The sequence below is a fragment of the Mastigoproctus giganteus genome, chromosome 9, assembly GCF_048544385.1.
Source record: "Mastigoproctus giganteus isolate SK-2022 chromosome 9, ASM4854438v1, whole genome shotgun sequence".
Taxonomy (NCBI): domain Eukaryota; kingdom Metazoa; phylum Arthropoda; class Arachnida; order Uropygi; family Thelyphonidae; genus Mastigoproctus; species Mastigoproctus giganteus.
This window is the reverse complement of record NC_143583.1, coordinates 169,816,921-169,839,814: the sequence shown is the minus strand read 5'-3', so window position 1 is coordinate 169,839,814 and position 22,894 is coordinate 169,816,921. Positions and strand designations below refer to the sequence as shown.

The following is a 22,894-nucleotide window of genomic DNA, read 5'->3' as shown; positions in this document are numbered from 1 at the left end:
GTACAATACCACTTTGCTTATTGGAGGTGGGAAGTGGTTGAACCCGTGTTCAGTCTCCAGAGCTAAGTTCCGGTCAACCCTTCCCCATCTCTTCCATCATGCAGTATGCCTGATGTCTTTTGAGGTTATGATGGATAACATGGTGAGATCCAAACTTCCTTACATTTTGAGGGTACAGCTCTAAAACGGTGTTCACAGGCCGGCTGCTAGTTATTACACCAGACCGAACCTATTCATAACTCTCTGGGAGGCTTACGAATCAGCTAGTGTATAATCTTGCTACCTCTACTCTGCCAGATAGTGACTGGAGGGAATCTGAGTAGTGTGTATGCAGGGAGCATTGTTGAGGCCACGTCCAAAAATTTCATTATTTCATACAGCATGTTCTCCCCCCCCCCCCACTTTTTTGTTTTTTACTATTGAATACACCATGAATTGTCAAACTAATATAGTAAGCTTATCTGGGAAAAGATCTAAACCTCCCAAACACTTCCTAGTCCATTTCACAAATATATGTGTTCTCAGTTCTAATCTCAACAATGTCCATTTCCACTTGCAGTCTGCCAAACCCAATGTAGTTTTTCTGAAAGAATCTCAATTATCATTTGATTCAACCACTGCTCATCTCACTTGACCAATTATTCACTGTATGTTTCCTTTCATCTCAAAGGTGGTACTTGTGCATATGTCCATTCCAAAATTCCATATCAGAGACTTGGTAATTTGGAATCTCCTCTTTCCAACCTTCTCTGGCTTAAAATCTCTCTACCTCATTCTGTCAAATTCATCAGTTGTCCCTATCATTCTCCCATCTCCACGAATCATTTGGAGCTCTTTGACTTACTATCTTTGCAACTTGACTTTTGCCAGTCCAACTTCCTAACAGTGAGGTAATTTTCCTTGGTGATTTTAATGTTCACAACCCAGCTAGCTTCCATTCTATAGTCACACAGACTCAGCTGGTCAAGATGCTGAGGCTTTTGCAATTACTAATGACCTTGCACAGATTCATTTACTTACCGGAATACCAGACAATCGTGACAATACAGCCAACATGCTTGATCTTATTCTCACAAACAACCCTTCTAAGTACATGGTCGAAGTGAGTGGTCCTTTAGGCACCTCAGGTCACAACTTGGTGATTGTCTCTTCTCCAATGGAGCCTTTATCTCATGGCTATTCTCAACCTCATATCGTTTGGCATTACAAGAATGCAAAATGGGATGACTAGCTAGATTTATTTTCTTCTTTTCCCTGGTCGGATTACTGTTTCAAAACTTCTGATTTCAACGTTTACTCAGATCGTGTCAGTGAAATTATTGTTGTAGGAATGGAATCCTTTATCCCATACTCCACTTTAAAATCTCGTCCTTTATCTAAACCTTGTTTTTCCAATAAATATGCTAATACCATTCAGGAGAAGAATGTTGCATATCGTAATTGGCTTGTATCCAATTGTTCAATTTCATTTTCTACCTACACCAAAGCTCACAACAATTGTAAAGCAGTTATTAATCAGTCCAAACTAGATTTTGAACAGGCTAAGAGTAGAAAACTTGCTTCTTGCTCTAATGGTAGCCGAGCATTCTGGTCTCTTGGCTGCAAATTTTGCCCATCTCTGCTCCCACCTCTGTCAAAACCAAATGGGTCTATTGTCACTTTAGCCAAGGATAAAGCTGACCTGTGAGAATCCCATTTTTTTTCCAACTCATGTATTAATGATCTAGGTAAAACACCTCCCACCATTCCCAACACTCTCCATTCAATGCCTCCTGTGGTCTTCCGTCAAAAGGATGTCAGAAGAATTTTGACGAATCTCGATGCTAAGAAAGCTCCAGGTCTGGATGGTATTTCTCCACTTGTTCTCAAAACCTGCGCTCCTGAACTTACTCCTGTGTTCTTTGCTGCCCTTTTTAATTTTCTTATTCCAAAGGTGTTTTTCCTTCTGCTTGGAAATTTGCTCATATCCAGTCTATTCCTAAAAAAAGGGTGACGAATCCCTCCCATTCAATTATCGTCCCATTGCAATTACTTCTACTCTTTCTAAAGTAATGTAGAAATCAATTAACCACCAACTCTTAAAATACTTCTTAGAAACCTTCCGTCTGATCAATGATCGCCAGCATGGATTCTGTCAGTATCGATCCACTGGTGATATTCTGGCTTATGTTACCCATTTATGGAAATTCAATGGAAAAGTTTGGTGAAACCCAAGCAGTTACTCTAGACATCTCAAAGGCTTTCGATTGTGCTCGGCATAAAGGTTTTCTAAACAAGCTTTCATCTTATGGTTTGTCAATTGGTTGTAATGCTTTTTGTAATTGGCTATCCAGTTTTCTCTCTGACTGCTCACTGAGTGTGATGGTAGATGACTCTCTGTCTACTTCTCCACTAATGCTGGTGTCCCCAAGGTTCAGTTCTTTCCCCTGATCTTTTTCTCTTGTATGTTAATTATCTTCTTCTATTGACCAGAAATCCTATCCATAGTTTTTTCGATGATAGCACATTACATTCCAGTTTCCAGTTTGAGAAACCTTGCCCTGCTCAATGAGCTTCAACTTTTTGAATATGCACTACCAGTTCTTTAAATGCTGACTACCAGGTCATTGTCCAGTGGGGCAAAGACAACTTAGTTGATTTCAATCCTTTTAAAACCCTGTCCTGTCTTATATCTTGCAAAAATGATTCTTCAGATGCCATGCTTATCTTTGGTAACACTCTGATTTCTAGGCAAGATAATATATCTGTTTTGGGGATTACCCTAACTTCTAATCTCTCTTGGCACAAGCACATTACAAATATTGCTTCCTGTGCTTCTAAAAAAAATTGGTTTTCTCTTTCGCTCTCTGCGTTACTTTTCTTTCAGACAGCTGTTCACTCTGTACAAATCGCAGATCCACCCTACCATGGAATATTGTTCCCACATCTGGGGTGGTGCCCCCAAAACCTATCTCAAGCTTCTAGATTCCATTCAGAAGAGGGCAGTTAGGTTAATTTATGACTCCTCTTTAACAGTCTCTCCACTTGCTGTCTGTTTCTGCTGCATGCCTTTTCTACAGATACTTCCATGGGCACTGTTCTTCTGAATTGGCTTCTATAATTTCTGCTCTCTGTTTCAAAACAGTCCGAACACATGCCATCACCAGCCAACATCCATTTACTGTCCAACTTCAAACTCACAGAACCAACTTTTCATCTTCCTTGTTTTATTCATTCAACTGTCGTTTTCTGGAACACCCTTCTTTTATACGTATTTTCTGAAAATTACAGTCTACAGAAGTTCAAGTCTAATGTCAACAAATATCTTCTTTCATCTTCCCAACCTCAAACCCAGGCACGGTACTAAGTACTATAGGTTCTAATACCTCTCGAGTTTGGGGTTTTCATTTAAAAAAAAAAAAAAAAGTCTCTGTGGACATATTTACTGTGATAGAAGAGGATGGAACTGTTTAAAAGTTTTGTATTTAGAGCTGAGCACATCTTTCAAATTGCAGCCATAGTTAACACACACAACAGAATGGTGTTGAAAATGAAATCCAACATGTTTTTGTTCCCAGCTGCTGAAAAGGATGGCCTATTCTTCATAGAAAGAATAATCACTGGTCCTGTATATCACGACATGCTAGAGAACATAATAACATCTGATTCTGATCTCATAAATTGTTTAGAATATTCGTGGCAACAATATCTTTTTTCCAACAAGATGAGACTCCCTTCACTTTTATAATGGATATTTGGATTTCCACTTTTCAGGATTAGGAATTTTGAATAAATTCATAATTAATGAACCTGACAGTCTGGGGGAAAAACCAGCAACATTATTTTCAAATTTGATTGAATCTGTTTTTTTTTTTTTTTGTATTGGGCAAGTTGGGGATTTTACCACCACTGATATTTCTAAATGAAACATTACCAGTTACTGTCATTAAACTCACGTGGACCTTTTCAAATTTCACAAATCTTGAACTTATGTAATGTAAAATTCTTGTTTTTACATACTCATTCATAGTTACATGCTTCTCTTAAATTTATTTTTGGTTTTGTGCCTCATGCTTGCCGATGGGCTCATTGGATTAGTTGAGGATATTAGTATTAAAAGTCTGGCACTGCTAACCTGATTTTATTGCTTTTATCAGTAGCAAACCATATGTGCATATTGGGTGTTTTTTTAATGTAATTTTAATCTCTACATTTTTTAAATCTTTATCCTATTTGTTGATTTCCTGTTTGTTCATCCTCTTTAAGGGTTCAGTGTATAATTTTTAATGTCTCTGAATAGTTTTTTAAATGAAAATTGAAATATTTTTCTACGAAATTATTGAATTATATAAAAAATACACATGTATGTGTGTTCATGTGCATATAACTTTGATATTTGATAAAATCAAATATATATTAAATTCCCAAAATTTAAAGACCACTTGCAAGTTAAGTGCATTATTAAATGTTATACAAAAATTAATACTAAAGATTTTCTTATTTTTTTAGTCTTATTGGAATTAATCTCTGCTTTGTAACTGCAGTGTTGAAATGTGAGAATTACCATATTTAAACATATATATGAAATAGTTTAAAGTTGGCTTTCTAAAATATATGAATCCTTATTTAGTTTTATATAATTCACATATGTTGAAACAAATTACAGCAGGCCCTCGTTATAACGTAGTTCGCCTTATGCTGATTCGCTATAACACTGTTCTTATGTTATAATCCGGTATCTGACTATAACTCTGTCACAAATCACTATATCGCTCTTTTACTATCGTACAGATTGCATTTTTGGCATATTTAACAAAAACATTTCATCTGATGGAGTTGATAGCTTGAAAATGAATAGAAAAACAGCATTAAAACGTTTCCCATGACGACTTGAGAAATTTTCCCATGCTCAGTGAAAGTTTCTTGCACACTAATTTAATTGCAATACAGTGGCTTGTTACATAGTTCCGAGATCAACATTTTAAAAAATGATCAAGTAAATTGCTTGTAATATTTGCGTTATATGCATTTATCCGAAGTCTAGTCATCACTCAGTACAGTATTAGACATTGTGCGAAACAGACAGTTTACTTGAACATTGTATCATAATTAATGCAACCAACGCAGTTACATTTTCGAAGAGTTAACAATGGCGGATAAGAATGAAAAAGCAACGTCTGGATGCAGTATGAAGACTACAAATGTAAGGAAAAGACTGAATTTGAAAATTAAATGAGGCGTTTGAAGCGAATTGATTCTGGTCAACGACAAGCGAATGTGTGCCATAATTTATGGACTGGCAGGTTTAATTGTAAGAAAAAATTATATATATAAACATTATAAAAATAAAGAATTAATTTTAACAGCGGGAAAGACAGCTGTTCCACTGCTAGAAACTGGCTAGGCCGGCTAGTAGGATTGAAATGGAGAGACTTTAACTAATTTAATTGAGGATAATATCCAACACAGAATTCAGTTAAGTAAAATTTTATAAAAAAAAAAAAAAAGAGATTAGCCTATATGATGATCTGAAGAAAGCACACCTAAAAAAAAAAAAAATAAAAAAATAAAAATGTGGAACCATTTAAAACTAGTAAGGGCTGGTTGAATATATTTAAAATCCAGGGAGAAGTCACAATTGCAGATCAAGGAGCCGAAACTTTCAAAAAATAACTTGTTAAAATTATTGAAGAGTTGTATTATATGTTATACTTCTCAACAAGTTTTTAACATAAATGAAGTAGGTCTTTTTTGGAAACGAATGCCTAAAAGAAGTTTTATATTGAAAGAAAAAATTCCAGGTTTTAAAGCGACAAAGGATTGGTTGACTTTATTGTTGGGTGGTAACGCTGCTGGGGATTTTAAAATTAAAAACCCATTTTAATTTACCAGGAAGATGGCCAAAATACAACCCAAAATCGACATATTTTTCATGATTAAATTCATCAATTAAAATCAATTTAGATCAATTAAATTCATGATTTTAATTGGAATTTTAAGTTTAATTTTGATACGTAAGTAGTTACCACATAATTATATATGTTTGTAATGCAGAATATTTTATATGTACAAATATTTGAATATTAAATATTTTGACCAACATTTGTGCGTCTTTTCACTACTGTTTATTATTGATTAAGAAATATCCTATGACACTGACTGCAACTCAAAAAATACATGTTATATATGCGGCACTCACTTAGCATGGATTCACTTAGCGCTTTGTTTTTCCGGAACGAATTATCAGCGTTAAACGGGGGTCACTGTATTTGGTTCCAATCATTAACAAGAATTATAATAACTTTTATATTTTAATTTATTTCAGGTTCACCATTCACTTGTTTTGATGCCAAACATTATGGTAAGAACTTAATCTTGTAAAGTCTTGATAATGCAAGTATTGTTAATCCGAGTTCTGTTTATTTCTAGGTGATCCCTAGAGAAGTTATATCTATGTCTTAATGGATTTGATATGTATTCAAACAAAAAAAAAAAAAAATTAAGATCTGTTTGAATTGTGTAAGCTTAAAAGTACAAGTAAAGTGTGTGTTTTATTTGTATTTTGTGTGTAAAGTGTGTGTTTTATTTGTATTTTGTGTGTGTTTTATTTGTATTTTGTGTATGTTTTTTTTTTCATCTATTACATAATTTCAGTATCTTTCCTTTGATAAATTTAATTTTTTTTTTGGTAATTTTAATGAATAAATTAAAAAAAACAAAAAAACATCCACTTTATTTTATCATTCTGTATAACCTTAGCTGTCTCTGGCCCCATTTACCTTGAATTACAATGAGTCTGGCGCTTTGCAATCTGGTATTCTTTAAAATCTGATTTTAAAGAATACCAGAAAAATCACTCGTTAAGTAATGCTTGCAGAACTACCTTGTCCAATAAAAATTTTTTCAATCAGCAAGATTTAAACTGCATAGATAATGCAATGGTCTGAATTTTCACAAAACAAAAAAAAAAAAAAAAAACTAGATTGCCTATGCAATGATATCTTATTGCACTACTTTTAAATAGATCGCCTCTCCAAAACATTAATCAGCATTTGTTGAGACTGCTGAAGCAGCATGCTTCAGGACTAATTTTTTCCTTGTTAAATGGCTCTAGTGGTGACAAGCAGGGTGGGGGGGTGAAGAAGAAGTTCATGTGAGCTGCTTGTGGTATACAAAATTAGAGCTAAAGCTGTCTGTTTTGTCTCTGAATGATATCAATACAGATCAGTAAGTGATCTGTATTGATATCATTCTGTATTTAATGAGAGGGCATTATTCTGAAAAAGGCTGCCGCTGCGTTACATTATATCATCTTTTAAACAAATAGCCAATAAGCGTTTTGCAGAGGCCATCTGTTTGAAAGTAATGCAGTACCAAGGAAACTCGTTACAAAAGTAAGTTTGTTCTGCTATGAGATTTAAGACTATTAATACCATTGTATTAGTAGCAAGAAATTATGCAAGAAGAAAACTTATACATCAGCAAAAAAGTTAAAAAAAAAAAAAACCAAAAACAAAACCTTCTCATTCACCTGTTCATTCCTTCACCACCTATACTACAATAGGTGGGAGTTTGTTCGAACAATCGCCACCCACTGGCTGAAGGCAACTTACTGCATATCTGCCCTCCAACCATCAATTTGAATTTAAATCCCTTCGCATGTGTAGTCGAGAAACAGGAAGTATTCTCTCAGAATTGAGCTTACTCAATCCATTCAAAGCCTTAAACACATCAATCAGATCTCCTTGCTAGGGCCTAGTCTCCAGGTGCCTTAGTTTGAAGATACTTTTCTGGTAAGAGCACCCTTTTGTTCCTACCACTAATCTCATTGCTCTTCTCTGCACCTGTTCCAACAGATCCATGCCCTTCCTAAAATGAAGCCTCCAGACTTGTATGCAGTACTCAAAATGTGGCCTGACCTTGTAAAATAGGATAAGCACCCCCTTATGCCTGCTGACAAAATTCCTGTATATCACTGACAAAACCCCAGACAAGCTGTCCTGGTAGCCTGTCTGCACTTCTCAGAGAACATATCTGACTGAATGTAGCCAAGTGGGAAGGAGCAGTAGTGCGTATCACATGCTTCTTGATTAGACTGGGGTTCGAGCCCGTCACCACCAAATACGGAGGATGCAGAAAGGTCAGGGAATGACCACCGCATATCCCGGAGCAATATGGCCTTAGTTGCTAATGCTCCTAAACCAAAAAAAAAAAAAAAAATACACTTGGCACCACTCCAAATGGTGCTACATAATTGGTATCTTAATCTGGAATTACTGCTTCCCCTATGGAGTACCTTGCATTTGTCAGTATTAAACTTCAATTGCTACTTCTCAGCCCATCTGCCTAATTTGTCTGGATCTCTTTGCATATCCTGATTACTGTACTTAAGCACCCTGCTAACCTTTGTATCATCTGCAAATTTATAATAATCTTAGAACTGCTTTATCAATGAAGTTTAAATTCTACAGGCAGAAAAGCAAAATAAAAGACAAAGTAGTCCTGCAAACATCTTATAATTTCTCTGAGACCATAAGGCTTTTTATAACTTTGAATTGTTCTCTTTTATTACTGTCTCTTATTCAGTAAACTTATAACTTAGTGGTGAGTTGTCCTTACAAATTTCAGCAATGTGGATGGTCATATAGCACTTACATGTGCTGGTGGCCAGTTTAACACCATTTTACAACAGCTGAGAGCACAGAAAGATTGAAAATACCCCTTATGGGTATAGTTTGAAAAGTGTGTGCTTCATTTATGCTATGATTAATCTCTTTCAAAAAAAGATGGAGTCTGCTATAGTAACCCCATAAACAATCACTTACTGATGTGCATAAAGAAAAGATTTAATTTCATGCAACTATTATTTCTGTGAGAAACTGAATTTCTCCACATTACATTATTAAAAACAGAATGTTGTATTAACTGATAAAGAAAGATTGCATCATTATAATAATTTCCTTCAGAAGAATAGTTAATATTTTTGTTGTTCTCCATTGTGAAAGTATTTTTTTCTCCGAATCATATCCTTTAATTATTATTATTATTATTAGCTACATGGTTGTGCAAGGAAGCCTGACGCTTATGCTGCACCAGCCAAAAAAAATTTTTTTCTGAATTAACCTGAGAGAGAGAGAGAGAGAGAGAGAGAGAAAACAAGAGTCAGTAGTAGAAGGGAATCATCAAGAAAGAGAAGAATGATGATATCTAGCTCAGGATCCTGGGGATTGTATATGTTGTGATTCAAACTTCCTAGAATAGATGGTGGTACAGATTCCCCAGTCGGCTGGCAAGCTATAAGTAACAACCAGTTTAGTAATGTTAACGTTCTGTGTCATGATTTTGCAATTGAGCCAATTAGCGCATATCAAATTTTGCTTTTAACTGGAAAAATCTGCAACAGAAATGTGTGATATGTTAAAAACTGTTCATGGTGATTAAACGTCATTGTACCAGTGTGTTTGCAGCCAATCGGGCTAGCCAGGTGGGTAAAGTGCCTGCCTGCCTGCCTGCCTGCCTGCCAACCCAAAGGTCGTGGGTTCGATTCCTGCCTCGGTTTTGGATCCGAGTAAAATGCAAAAACTTTGGGAGGTGCGCATTATGGCCACAGAAGCCGATGTGCCAACTAACAAAAAAAAAAAAAAAAAAAACCAGTGTGTTTGGTAGAAGCGGTTCAAAGATGGACATGAGGATGATCCAAGAAGAAATGCATTATAGCCTTAGCAGCTTATGCACTATCAAAACCTCCATAACAACAACCACCAAGAAGAAACATGTGTCCGTTAACCTTTCGGAAAGATGACAGTTGCAAAAGTTAGGGAAAACTGTGACTTGAGAACATAGTTTGATCTTCGGACTGATGAGTGGATATGAATAAGGAGAGATGATTCCTCAAATTCTGCATGAAGATTTTAAGGAAAAAGGCCTGTGCAAATTTTTTGCCGCACAGCGTCAGCATGCGAAGACTTTATCCAGCCTTGTCAAGACAATTTTCTCAACTGTGTTGTCACTGAATATGATTGTTGGGTGCTTCAGTACGACCAAGAGACGAAGCATCAGAGCATGCAGTAGACTTCAAAATCATCACCAAAGCCAAAAAATTTCCTTTACACAAATCCAGGATCAAGACAATGCTGCATTCTACATATGGGTGCTTCAAAGACTATTGTAGTGCAGTGCATTTCTCGTGTGATGCCGCAATTTCGAGAGAAAGGCAGCTGGTTCTTGTTGCACGAAAGTGGCTCAATAGTGTCTTAGTCACTGATGTATCTAAAACCCTACAGCAAAAAAAAAAAAACAAAAAAAAAAAACACCATAAATTACAAAATGTAATGCTGTACTTAAAATTATAAATTCCACACTCAAATTCTCTATATAGAGGTGCTGTTATTGCTTACTCTTTTAGGCACAGAGTAGAAACTCTATAAGTGTTAATGTTACTTTTGGTTAGCCATGCTACTGATGAAAGATTGAGAAACAGCCCCTACCATGGAAAAATTTCCTTGGAATTTTCTATTTTTAAATTGTGATGTAGATTATATCAATTCCCAGGTTCAAAACTGTAAAATTTACCAGGAATATTATTGATAAAACACAGAATAAAAAAATAAATGTTTAACATAGATGTCAGTAATTTCATTAATGGAGTGAGTTGTTCCATTTTTGCTTCCTCAATTTAAAACCCTCTTCTGTTCATTTTTTTGGAAAATAATAGTGGTATATTCTTATTTATTAATTTAGGTCTTAAATACATTTTTGCATACTTGCAAAAAAAAAAACACTTGTGAAAAGTGACATTGATGAAGGGTAGACAGCTCAAATTCAGTAGAGTAGTTAATAATCATTTATGAGAAGTGTAGACAAGGAGGACCCATGGTTTTGTATTAGTATTAGCAGTGGCCACATGGTGCAAGGAAGCCTATGGCTTATGCTGCAACAGCAAAAAAAAAAAAAAAAAAAAAAAAAAAATATATATATATACAGTAAACCCCCGCTATTCGCGGTATCTGTATTCGCGGTTTCGCGTATTCGCGATCGCCGATTTAATATAAAATGAAACCTAAAAAATGTGAATTTTAAAGCGCCGTGGATATTTTCCGCCATAAAAAAACATGAGCATGGCTAAAATTATCTTTCCCGGTCAAAACAGCGCTCAGTGGGTAGGGGGAGAGGGGTGACAAAATCGCGAGCGTGAATGTTTCTCGCTAACCCTTGTTCAATATGTGTTATGCGCTTGTTATGGAAGGTTTCGTCGTTTGCTTTTAATTTATATGCTTATAAATTGAATAAATTTATAAATTCATATGCTTACAAAAGTGATAAATCTACCGTTTTGCAGTGTAAAACAGACTTTTTCGAGTGTGTTAACGGAAGAAAGTGACTTTATTGTGGACAAGTTCTTTCTAACCCCTACAAAAATATAACTACGAATAACAAGAGAAATGTGAAAATATCAAAGAAGGTGATGACATTAGCGAATAAAATTGAGTTATTAGACCAAATTTCTAATGGTGAAAGTGTCTCCTCAGTGGCAAAACGTTATAAAATCAATGAGTCAACGGTATGATCAATCAAAAAATCGGAAGAAAAAATCGGCCGTAGTGTCCGTGAAAACGCGCTAATTGCTTCAAAAATTTGCTCTGTAACTCGTGATGTTAAATTATAAAAAATGGAAAAGGCTTTAAATCTGTGGATAGAAGATCGAACTCAAAATAAAATTCCGTTAAATTCACTCATCATTCGTGAAAACGCAAAACTCCTTATCAACACTTTAGCGAAACTGGTTATAGCACTGGCGGGATAGGTTTTTTAGTTAGCAAAGACGCTGGTTTGAAAGATTTGTTTGAAATTTCTAATAAATATTACATTTAATATTAAATTGTTTCTTATTTTCATTTCGATGCCATATGCTTGCATTTCACTAGGTACTGTCTATGTACATAGTCATATTATGAAGGTACATATAATACATACATAGACAAAATTTTAGACTAGTTTTTCTTATATATTTCATACTTTGGAACGGAACCCCTTTATTACTATGGGAGCCATAACTCAGTATTCGCGTTTTCGGTATTCATGGCATTTCTCAGGAACGTAACCCCCGCGAATAGCGGGGGTTTGCTGTATATATATATATATATATAAAATAATAATAAAAACATTTTAAAATATTGAATAGTTAATAAAAGAAAAGGAAATAGACTATCTATGCATTTCCCTCCTCCTGTAGATAACTATCCAGCTGACCTTCAAACCTCCCTGAACTGCCAGCCCCCACCACCCATATCTTGAAACAGGCCTCTGAGGTTGGGAAAACTCATGTCACAATAATAAACCCCACCACTCATTTAGGCAACTTATTCCAATAATTTATAACTCGCTAGCTAAAATGAATCCTCCTGCAATCCAGTATAAATATCTCTTCCCCCACAACCTGAATCCATGTCCCCCAGTTCTAGAATCATTCACAACTGCAAAAACTTCGCCCTCATTCACTCCACTCCTGCCTCCCAGAGCCTTAAACCAGGGCCTGATTTGAACTTATTGTGACCCTAAATTATAGGCAACATATTATGCAACATTTGTCGTGACTTTGTTTAATGCTATTTGTTCACATTTAACAAATTAAACTGTTATTTACATTTTAATCACTAGTACCAACTTCTAGCCAATATAAATATATTCAGTTGTTAGTATTAAGAGATGGTATTTGCTATGCCATTTCTGTGGCATAACAGCCAATCTCCAGATTTACAGTGCGTAATGAGTCATTTTTACTCAATCTGGCTCCTCTCCATCTCATCCTTATATTATAATTAGGGACAAAGTTTCTCCATCTGTTTTTTTCTAAAAATTGTTTTTCTCTTTTTTTTAACCTACTTCATCTTTTTTTAACAAATTGTCTGTAAGGTGGGCTGTTGGTAGTGTACATTGCAAAATATAAAAGCACGGTAATAGTGTTATTCTCTGTTGTGCAATCATTAAATAGTATTTGTGTAGTACAAAGCTAATTAACATTGTCTTTCAATAAAGATGCCCAAGAAATACAATGTCAAATTTCAGAAGACCCATGATATGCCCATGATTTTCCATGGATTGTATAATCTGAAAAAGGTTACGTTTACTATATGTAGATGCGATTTTTCAATTTAAAGCTGCAAGAAGTGTCGTGTAATCAGACATTTACAAAGAAATAAGCATTTAAAAAACATTTTTAAAACATTTTTGTTACAACTGCAAAGAAATTTTGCAGTTGTGACAAAAATGTTATTCATGCCGAATGTTTATTTGCATCATTTTACATAGAACATAACCTGCCACTGAGTTGTGCATGCAGACATTGTTCAGGAATATGCTTCCTGATAGCAAAATAGCAAAAAAAAAAATATGGTTGTGAAAGAACAAAAACAACCGGCATTGTTAGTGAAATTACATAGATAGAGTAAAAGGGAGCAGCGATGGCACTGAAAAATGGAACATTTTCAAATGCTATAATATTTGATACAGATAGCAGTAATCAAAGTGATTACAAGCTACAAGGAGCCATATGAAAGTAATGCCTGCTATTTTTTTCTCAGAAAATTTAATTCTTGCAACTGTGCATTTTACATCAATAATCCTCAATCAATAAATAGTGTTATTTTTTCATAAAGTCACCATCATTTTCTATGCACTTCCGCCATCTCTGAGTTAGACTGTATTCCAATCCTGTAAATCCTGATAAGAGTCCTTACTCTTGTTCTGGAGGGCTTTGCGAACACTGTGCTTGAGCTGGTTGTCATCATCCGCAAAATGTGTTCCACGGAGTGCCTCCTTCAGCGGGCTGAAGAGGTGATAGCCGAAAGGTGCAAAATCCGTATATGAGAGGGGATGAGGAAGCACAGTGCACCCCAGTTTTGTAATGACCTCCATTGTGCTGTGGGGTTGTCCATTGTCATAGAGAAGAACCTCATTAAGGTTGAAAACTCACATTTAGTCGAACTCAATGGATGTGGGCTTTCAACTTTTTCATTACCACATATCAATCTGAGTTGATTGTGGTGCCTCGCTCCAACAACTCCACAAGCAAGATTCCTTCTTTGTCCCAAAATACTGTTGCCATGACTTTTCTGACAGAAGGCTGTCTTTTGAACTTCTTCTTGCGCGGTGAATTTTGATGGTGCCACTCCACCGACTTCATTTCAGGATCATAATGGTAGACCCAGGTTTTGTCACCTGTGACTATGCTTGAAAGAAAAACCTCTTCTTCACCCTTGTAGTGCTGGAGAAGTTACACACAGATGATTTTCTGGGCTTCTCTGTGCTCATGTGTCAGCATTTTTGGGACCCACCAGGCACAAACCTTGTACTGCACACACGAGACTGATCACAGCACCACTCAGTGATACACAAAATAATAAAAATTTCATAATAAAAAATCAGAAAAATTGAAAACTACTTGTTCTCAGTGCATTGGAAAGTTATTCACCAAAGTACAATAATGGACACCTTGTGAACAACCTGAAAGCATGTGGGATTCCTATAAAAAATTGTCTGACCTCACACTTACTGTTGATAATGGAGCTGCTATGGTAGGCCTAAAAACTGGAGTTAGCAAGAATATTAAAAGAGGAGATTAAACACTTCATTTTATTAATTTGCGTGATGTAAAGAGATGCACACCTTCTGTGAAATTGGATTAATACTTGCTGAAAATTTACTACTTTTCTAGAAAGAAGTGCTGAAAGGAAAGATAGATTGAAGCAATTTGACCTGATTGTGCTACTGAAGTAAAAAATACTTTAAAGCATGTGTGTGTACATGTTGGCCCTCTTTGATTTAATATGTATACTGTTAAAACAGTGGCAGCCTTTGACAAGTTTATTTAAAGAAGAGGTTAGAAGTATTTAGAAAAGCTGTATGAGACAATTTACCAAATTAAAGGTATCACTGCAGTGCTTTCAATTTAGTAACCTGACTGCGTGATCAGCACCAACTCATGTTCAAATCCATTTCATGATCCAAAAGTTTTGAAAGATCAATTGATGAATTCAAGAGGAAGAACTTGTGAAATGCACACTTCAGGTAAAAAGAAATCTTAAGCATTTCAAACAAGCTAATATGTTATCTTAGATGCAATGCTAGACATGTTATCTTCACTTGTACAGAATGTGTGTTCTTTCTTCTAGCTTGAATAAAGTAGTTTTCTTGATTTTATTAAATATTATATCATCATCTGAAAATCCAAACATAACTCTTTGATCGAGTGTACCTCACATCTGTGTACTGAGGTCATTACTCCTAGATAAGTTGAAGAATGTTATTTTTAAGTTTATTTTACCAAAATGTAAGTGGAAGATCTAAAATGTTCCACTTACATTTTGGAAATTAATTGCTACAGCAGGCTAAATTGGAAGGATGAATCTGACTGGTTCATAGGAATTTCTACTGCCAAGGTCATGACTTTAGTGCAGTGTGGACTCTAAAAAACATTTTTCTAAAAAATCTGTTTCCCTACTGTTTTTTTTTTTTTTTTTTTTTTTTTGGGAAGCAAAGACTGCTTTTTTTTTTTTGCAAAAAAGCCTGTTTATCTTCTGTTTACCAAAAACCTTTTTATTGCCTGTTTCAGCCCCAAAACTTCCTGTTTTCAGGAAGGCTGCTTAGGAATGCCTGATCTCCAGTTTTTCGAAAGTCAAATTGATGGCTATGCTATGGTAGCCCCTTATACGTGAAATCTGTATGTAGTACATACTGTAACATGGTTCTGTTATTGTGTTGATCAGTGCAGTCTTACCTCTCAAGGTTCGAGCCCGTGACCACCAAATACGGAGGATGCGGAAAGGTCAGGGAATGACCACCGCATATCCCGGAGCAATATGGCCTTAGTTGCTAATGCTCCTAAAAACCAAATAACAAACAAAACAAATTACCTCTCAAGTTGTACATGTCACTTCAAGGGAGGAGTATTGTACATCTGATCCTTAAAGCAATCCCACACAAAAAAGTCAAATGGTATGATGTGTGGTGAGCAAGCTGGCTATAGAATTAAACTGGAGCACCCTTCCCACCGACAGCAAAGTGAAGATCCAAACAGCTTTGAATATCTTTATGGAAGTGAGGGGGGGGGGAATGGACCATCTTGTTGGAAGAGCACGTTACTGATCATTCAATGCAACTTGCAGGATCAGATAATTTTCAAGCATATCTTAGTACACAGAACCAGTGATCATTCTTTCTGTGAAGAAGAACAGATGTTACACTTTGCAACTTTTTCAGCACAAAGCACATTAACTGCAGGACTACTTTGGATGTGTTCCAAAATTATGATGGGTTTTTCATTCTCCATGTGCTGTCATGTATGTGCTCACCTTGCCTGTGACATGAAACTTTCACCCAACACCACACACAAAATGTTTAATTATCTCTTCTTTGTCTGCCACACAGAAGGCCTAACATTTGATCCTGTCATCAGCAGTAATGGCTTGTACCATCTGCAACATGTATACTTTTAGATGTACCCACTTAAACAACATTATGCTTGCATTTTTTTTGCAATTCACCAAGATTTATACTGGCCTAATATGTTGATTTTTGTGGATTGTGAATAAAACCCTGCCTTGCTTCCTAAATAGTTTCTTCACTTATGATAGACCTGCTGGTCTTCTTACAATGGCACACAGAATATCCAGTAACTAGAAAAGTCTTATGCCAATTATAGCTTGAATGCCTGCTCGGTGAAGTTTTGCCAACCTTTTTATGAAATTTCTGCTTAATTTGCATTGTAGACTTCATTACTTCCATTCAGAGAATATATTATACTCTCTACACACCAGTGTATGTTACCATTTTTGTGTACACTTCAGCAGTACTGCTGGTGATTACCACAGCAATCAAGAACAAATGAGCACAAAAATTCTGCCTAATCTATTTTTACTACTGTCAGTGCATAGTGGCTATGGTGAACACTTTTAAAGTTGTGATTCTACTTTTGGCTTACCCTGTATATATTTTAAGCTATCTTTATAAATTTTCCTTGTGTATCAAAGAATTTTATTTTTTTCTCTTCGTTAGGAGCTTTACTTCTTGTTGATAGTGAAGAAGAGTATTTTCCTGAAGAGGTAGCAAAATTAAAGCGTGATGTTGATTCAGGATTATCACTTGTTGTGTTTGCTGACTGGTATAATGTATCTGTAATGAAAAAGGTGAAATTTTATGATGAAAACACAAGGTAGGTAAAGTTTCATCCAGGTATTTTTTAACTCCTCCCTAAATTTACATAATTTCACTAATTCTGTATGATTGAATTTTAGTTTTGGAAAGTTACAGAAAAAAGAAAATTTCTCTGATTTTCAGTCTAACACTCCTTTATTTGAAGCACATTTGTCTATTTGTACTACTTTCAATAGCAAAAGATATTTCCATTATTTGCTTTAATGAAATCGGTGAACTGAAATACTTTTCATGCTGATTTTTTTCTAGGCCTTAGAAAAACCTAAAATTTTGGGTTGGTTCCAACTTCGCTCAATCATTCACCACTGAACTATTTCGAACATTGTTTTAGTTCAAGCTCTGTCATTTGTGGAAGAATTTCCAGAAATCTTAATTTGACCAAATGTAGGACCATATGAGGTTTTGGTTTGTTAGGTTCATAACAAAATGTATTAACTCAGAATATTCTGTTAGGTTTTATTAATATTTATGAGTTACATGAGGTATTGCAAATACTTCTGTTTAGCTTTCTTTTCTGGTTATTCAGTATGAAATGAATAATATGTGTACTTTTAAGGCAGAGCTTAACATGCATTTGTGCACTACATTTTGCTTAAAAATTCAGAAAAGTCACAAATGAAACATATGTCTTAAAATAGCATACAGTGGGCCCTATACAAGTTTTTGACACCACTGTTTCAAAGAAAATAAGGAGTCTGTCCAGATCACAGATAAAATCTAAAAAAAAAAAAAAAAAATCACAGATTATCTAGTAGATGATGAAATATAAAATAAAGCCTCAGATGTGCACTTTGATATGAAATGACTAAAGATTTACCATCTGTGAAATTTCTGAAAAAACTTTAATCTCAATCAGATCATGTCATTCGATTTTAATGAAAACTTTAAACACATTGCTTATTTCTACAAAAATTCACAAGTCTGTTAACAGAGGAATGACGTGAACACCAGCAGTAATTTGTTTGAACATTCTAATAACAAGGCATTTTGAAACTTTGGTTTACAAGTATGATCCCAAAACGAAGCAGCAGTCATACCCGTGGAAAACTCCTTCTTTCCTCTGCCAGCTCATAAAAGTGCAGCAAAGGTAGGGCAAAAAAAGGCCTTGTTGCTAGCATGTTTTCACTGTGATGTGCATGATGAATATGCTCCAGAGGGACAAAAAAATTAATAAAAAAAAAAAAAAGAAAGAAAGAAAAAAAAAGAGTTTCATGTTGAACTTTATTTTGACTCTCACCATGCCTTCATGGTGAGATTCAAAATAAAAGACTGGTAAAATGGAACTCCAAAGCTTGTTTGTTTCACTGCAGTAATGTGCTGGTGTGAAGTTAATTGCTGCTTGTGCAAAAGGTTTTTTTTTTTTAAACTAAACATGGAATCCCTCATGCTCAGCAAACCCCATTTTCATCAGTTTTGTACATGGGGGGGGGGGGGACTAGACCTAAAAGGACATTGATTTCGTGACTTAAAAACAACAAAGAATAATGTGATAGCTTATCTTCTCCAAAGCCAATTTTGAAATTGGCTTTCGAGAAGAGCTTCTAAAAGTGGGAAAATCATTGGGGTAAGTGTTTCTTCAGAAGTCCACTATTTCAAAGGGGATTAAGTCACCCACCTCTGATAAGTATGCTTATTGCCATCATATTGTGATACCAGTAGTTTTGAACAGACCTTGCATACCTACACGGTAATCTGTTAACATGCTCTGTGTGTATACATGGAATCTTTCATTTTGTAATCAAAGCCTTCTTAACCATGAAATTCCTTGTTGCCTGTTTAGTACTACACTGCAAATTGGCTTACCTGAAAAACAATGATTTTATACAGAAGGTATTTGCTATAAGAAATTGACAATTTTGAAAGTTTGCTTTTTTGAGAAATAGGAAAATAAATCTGAACCTGATGAAGTCCATGAACCTTTTTTTTTATTCAATGAAAAAATTAAACAAATTCTTAGGCTTCAAAAGGGGAAACAATATGTATATTTGTTTAAAAACATATATATGATAAAATATAAATAAATTGCTGTTAACTTTGTATTTATAACCCTAAGTATTTACCTTAAATTCAGTTTAAGATTTTTTGCTGCTTCAAAGGTCGAGTTACTTAGAACATACAGTAATTTATTCTTATTTTGACATGATTGTACAATATACAAGAGTAAAATTGTTGACAAAAATCAGAATTAATAGTAATCCATGAAAAAAAAAAAAAAAACTTGTTGCTTTCTCTCTCTCTCTCTCTCTCTCTCTCTTTTTTTTTTTTTTTTTTATTTTTTTTATGCAGTAATATTCTCTACCTCTATTAATGTATCACTAAGAGATGGCACTCGCCTGAATAATCTGTATTGGTTATATGAATCATAAAACAGTAATGTGAGAAATCATTGGTTAAACTAAAAACGGTGTTTAAAAATCGCAAAAGCAACGTTTTTAGTTTAACCAATGATTTCTCACATTACTGTTTTATGATTCATATAACCACAATGGATTATTGAGGTGAGTGCCGTCTCTTTATTAAACTTTGACTAAATGCATATTTCTTGTCAAGAACTTTGGCATCTTAAGCTTTTGCTAACTCTTTTATGTATCACTTAATTTGATTTTCTCAACTTCTGGACCAGAATTCTAGAAAATATCTTCTATTTTGGCTTTAGTAAACCAAATTACATAACTGATGTGAATAAATACATTGTTTTTCAAAGCTGTTTTGATTATTTCTTTTAGATGAGATGGCAGCATGTATTGTGACAAATTTTGAGACAATTGATGGGCATATTGTTTGAAATAACCTTTAAAACATAAATCTTCGTATGTATTGCAGGGAAACCCTGCATATGAAAAGCTTGGGTTTTTCCTGTAGTGTTTTAGTGTTTAGTGTTTCCTGTTTTAGTCATTGCCAAAAATTGATATTTATATGCAGAAATACTACTAATCATGTCACCCACATTTTTATTTTTTCCTTGTAATTCCAAATTCAGATCACTTAATTTACTGGTAAAATTTGCCAAAAAAGCCAGATCACACAACCACTCTGTATCTTGTAGCTGCTGATAATCTTTGATCAACAATTTTTTTAATTTCATTCAGCAAATTTCGAAATCTCTGTAGAAACTTACTTCGACTCAGCCACTTGACATCTGTGTGTAATATTAGATCTGGTTCTTTTTCATTGAGTTGCATTTTGAAAAGTCTCCTTTGAAGAGATTGTCCTCTGATGGAATTCACGATTTTGAAAGCGATGTCCATAGCACTTTTCGTATTTAATCTTTTTCTAGCTAACACTTGTTAGTGGATGATACAGTGGTAACTCAAAAAATCTGGGAATTCATCATCCTTTTGGCACAATGCGATGAATCCGTTAAAATGCCCCGTCATTGCTTTTGCTTCATCTGTTGTTACTGATACGTAAATAGTGGTAATTTAATTTTTTCAATAAAATGTTTGAATGAGTTAAAAATATCAAGACCTCTAGTTCTTTCTTTTAACGAAACCATATCCAGCAGTTCTTCTCTAGTGGCAGAATCATTGAAAAACCGTACGAAAATAAAAACGGGCAACTGAGCTGTGTGACTGACATCTGTAGATTCATCCAATTGTAAAGAAAACGACACACAATTAGCAGTATGAGCATGTAATTTGTTCACTCACATTTTTACTAATTTTTTCGATGCGTCGCAACACAGTATTTCAAGATAATTGTAGATCTTGAAGGGCACTTTTAATTTCATTTTTGTTCTTAAAATGTTCAAAAAGACAATCTCATATTTCTAAAAATGCATCTTTGATTAATTGACCATCAGAAAATGATTTGCATTTTTTTGCAAGAAGATGACTCACTTTAAATGATGCTACAGTTACTGCTTTAGATTGAAAATTAGGTGTCATGAAGAAATTTTGTTGCGCAAATAATCTGGATTTAAGTTCTAATTTATTTTTTCTAAGGTCACTATTATGCAAAAAATCCGATTGGTATTTACCATGGAGTGCGCTGAAGTGCCTTTCTAAATTTCCTTTTTTTTGGGTGTAGCACGGAAGCATTGCAAATCAAACAGCAACAATTTTATTTCACCATTACAAAAAAGTATTCTAGTTCCCACTCTTGATGAAAATGATACATTTTACTCTTTTTCGTAGTATTCATTTTAAATCAAAAGGTATTAAATTGACATATAAGTACTGTCCAGTTATTAAATCAGCAAAAGCAATGCTTACCGATTAAAACACTTTGCATTGCGCGAACCGAAAAAATATTCTGTCTGAACAGCTAATGTAGGATAATTGATGAAGAGGATTCCCGATTAGGAAGTTGTTTCCAAAATAACCGGACAAACACACAACCATTTATTGCTCTGTTTGGTTATATCCTTATAAGAATCAGTTTTGAATGCCTTTGTGATATTTCTCTAAAGCTATTTCTGGAGGTCATGACCATAATACAATAAAAACAATTTGCTCTTTCCGATTTATTGGGCTTTTCTGTTAGCGCAATCTAATTATGAACAGGTAGTAAACTCAATCTTATTGTATTTGCAATAATACCGACAGCTTGAATTCTGTGGTATTTTACCTTATTATGGTGAAATGTGTTTCTCCTTCAATGAAATCTTCAATCATGCAAAAAAAACAAAACAAAAATAAATTTTCAAAATCTTCTCTTCATTCCTATTTTTGAAACTTTATAAAAAAAAATAATAAAAAAAAAATAAATAAAATAACGTGCAGGTAGCGAAACCCGCTGCTCAGTATAAAATTTTGGTGGTATACCTGACCGCCCAAACCGAGGGATGACTGTATATTTAAAATTTGTCGTGATCGACCGAAATTAAAGCCGCAATCGACTCGTTGGCCACCCCTGCACTAGCTGATTCGGAAGTCTCCTAAAGAGTTACCAATAGGTTCGATCTGGTGTACTAACTAGTGGCCGGCCTGTGAACACCGTTTTAGAGCTGTACTCTTGAAATGTAAGGAAGATTGGATCTTGCCATAATGTTCATCATAACCTCAAAAGTCATCAGTCATACTGCATGTTGGAAGAGATGGGGAAGGGTTGACCGGAACTTAGCTCTGGAGACTAAACATGGGTTGCACCACTATAGCAACCCCACAAATTTTGGTTTTGATCTGACAGGCCATGATTTTTTCTTTGCAATGTCGAATGAAGTGAAGTGTCACAATAATAATGTGGAATACAGATCAGTGATTCAATTCCTCTTTCTGCAAGAGAAAACACCCAAAGCAATACACAAAGAAACTGTTTATGGGGAAGACTGCTCATTTTAGTGTTGTTGCATATTGGTATAAACAGTTCAAATATGAAAAACCACAGTGTGATGAAGAAATCCCAGAATTCCCAGCAACTGCTGTAACAGAAAAGAGTGATGCAAAAATTGAGGCATTAATCCTGGAAGATTGCCATATTAGCATCAAAGATCTAGCTGCATAGCTCCAAACCAGTGTAGCATCTGTGGAGAACATCATGCATCAACAGTTGCATATGAGTAAAGTGTCTGCTTGATGAGTTCACAGGCTTCTGACCCCTTACCAGAAGAAGGAAAGGGCACAGTGTACATGTAAAATGTTGATGTGCTAGGAAAAACTGAAATATTGCCACATCCTGCTTATTCCACCGACTTTGCAGCCTGGATTTCTTCCTCTTTCCTTCCTTGAAATCCTTTCTTTGTGAAAAACACTTTTTGCCGTTG

The 22,894-nt window shown here is 34.9% G+C and overlaps 1 protein-coding gene across 3 annotated transcripts in view; it reads left to right on the top strand.

Annotated features, from left to right (window-relative positions):
• S1P (membrane-bound transcription factor site-1 protease) overlaps window positions 1-22,894 on the top strand; it is a 680,544-nt gene that overhangs the window by 453,949 nt on the left and 203,701 nt on the right. For all 3 annotated transcript variants that reach the window (XM_090381734.1, XM_090381736.1, XM_090381735.1), the window contains exons 20-21: window positions 6,305-6,340; window positions 17,032-17,188. In XM_090381734.1, coding sequence (XP_090237860.1) covers window positions 6,305-6,340; window positions 17,032-17,188 — 193 coding nt within the window. The remainder of the gene's footprint in view (window positions 1-6,304; window positions 6,341-17,031; window positions 17,189-22,894) is intronic.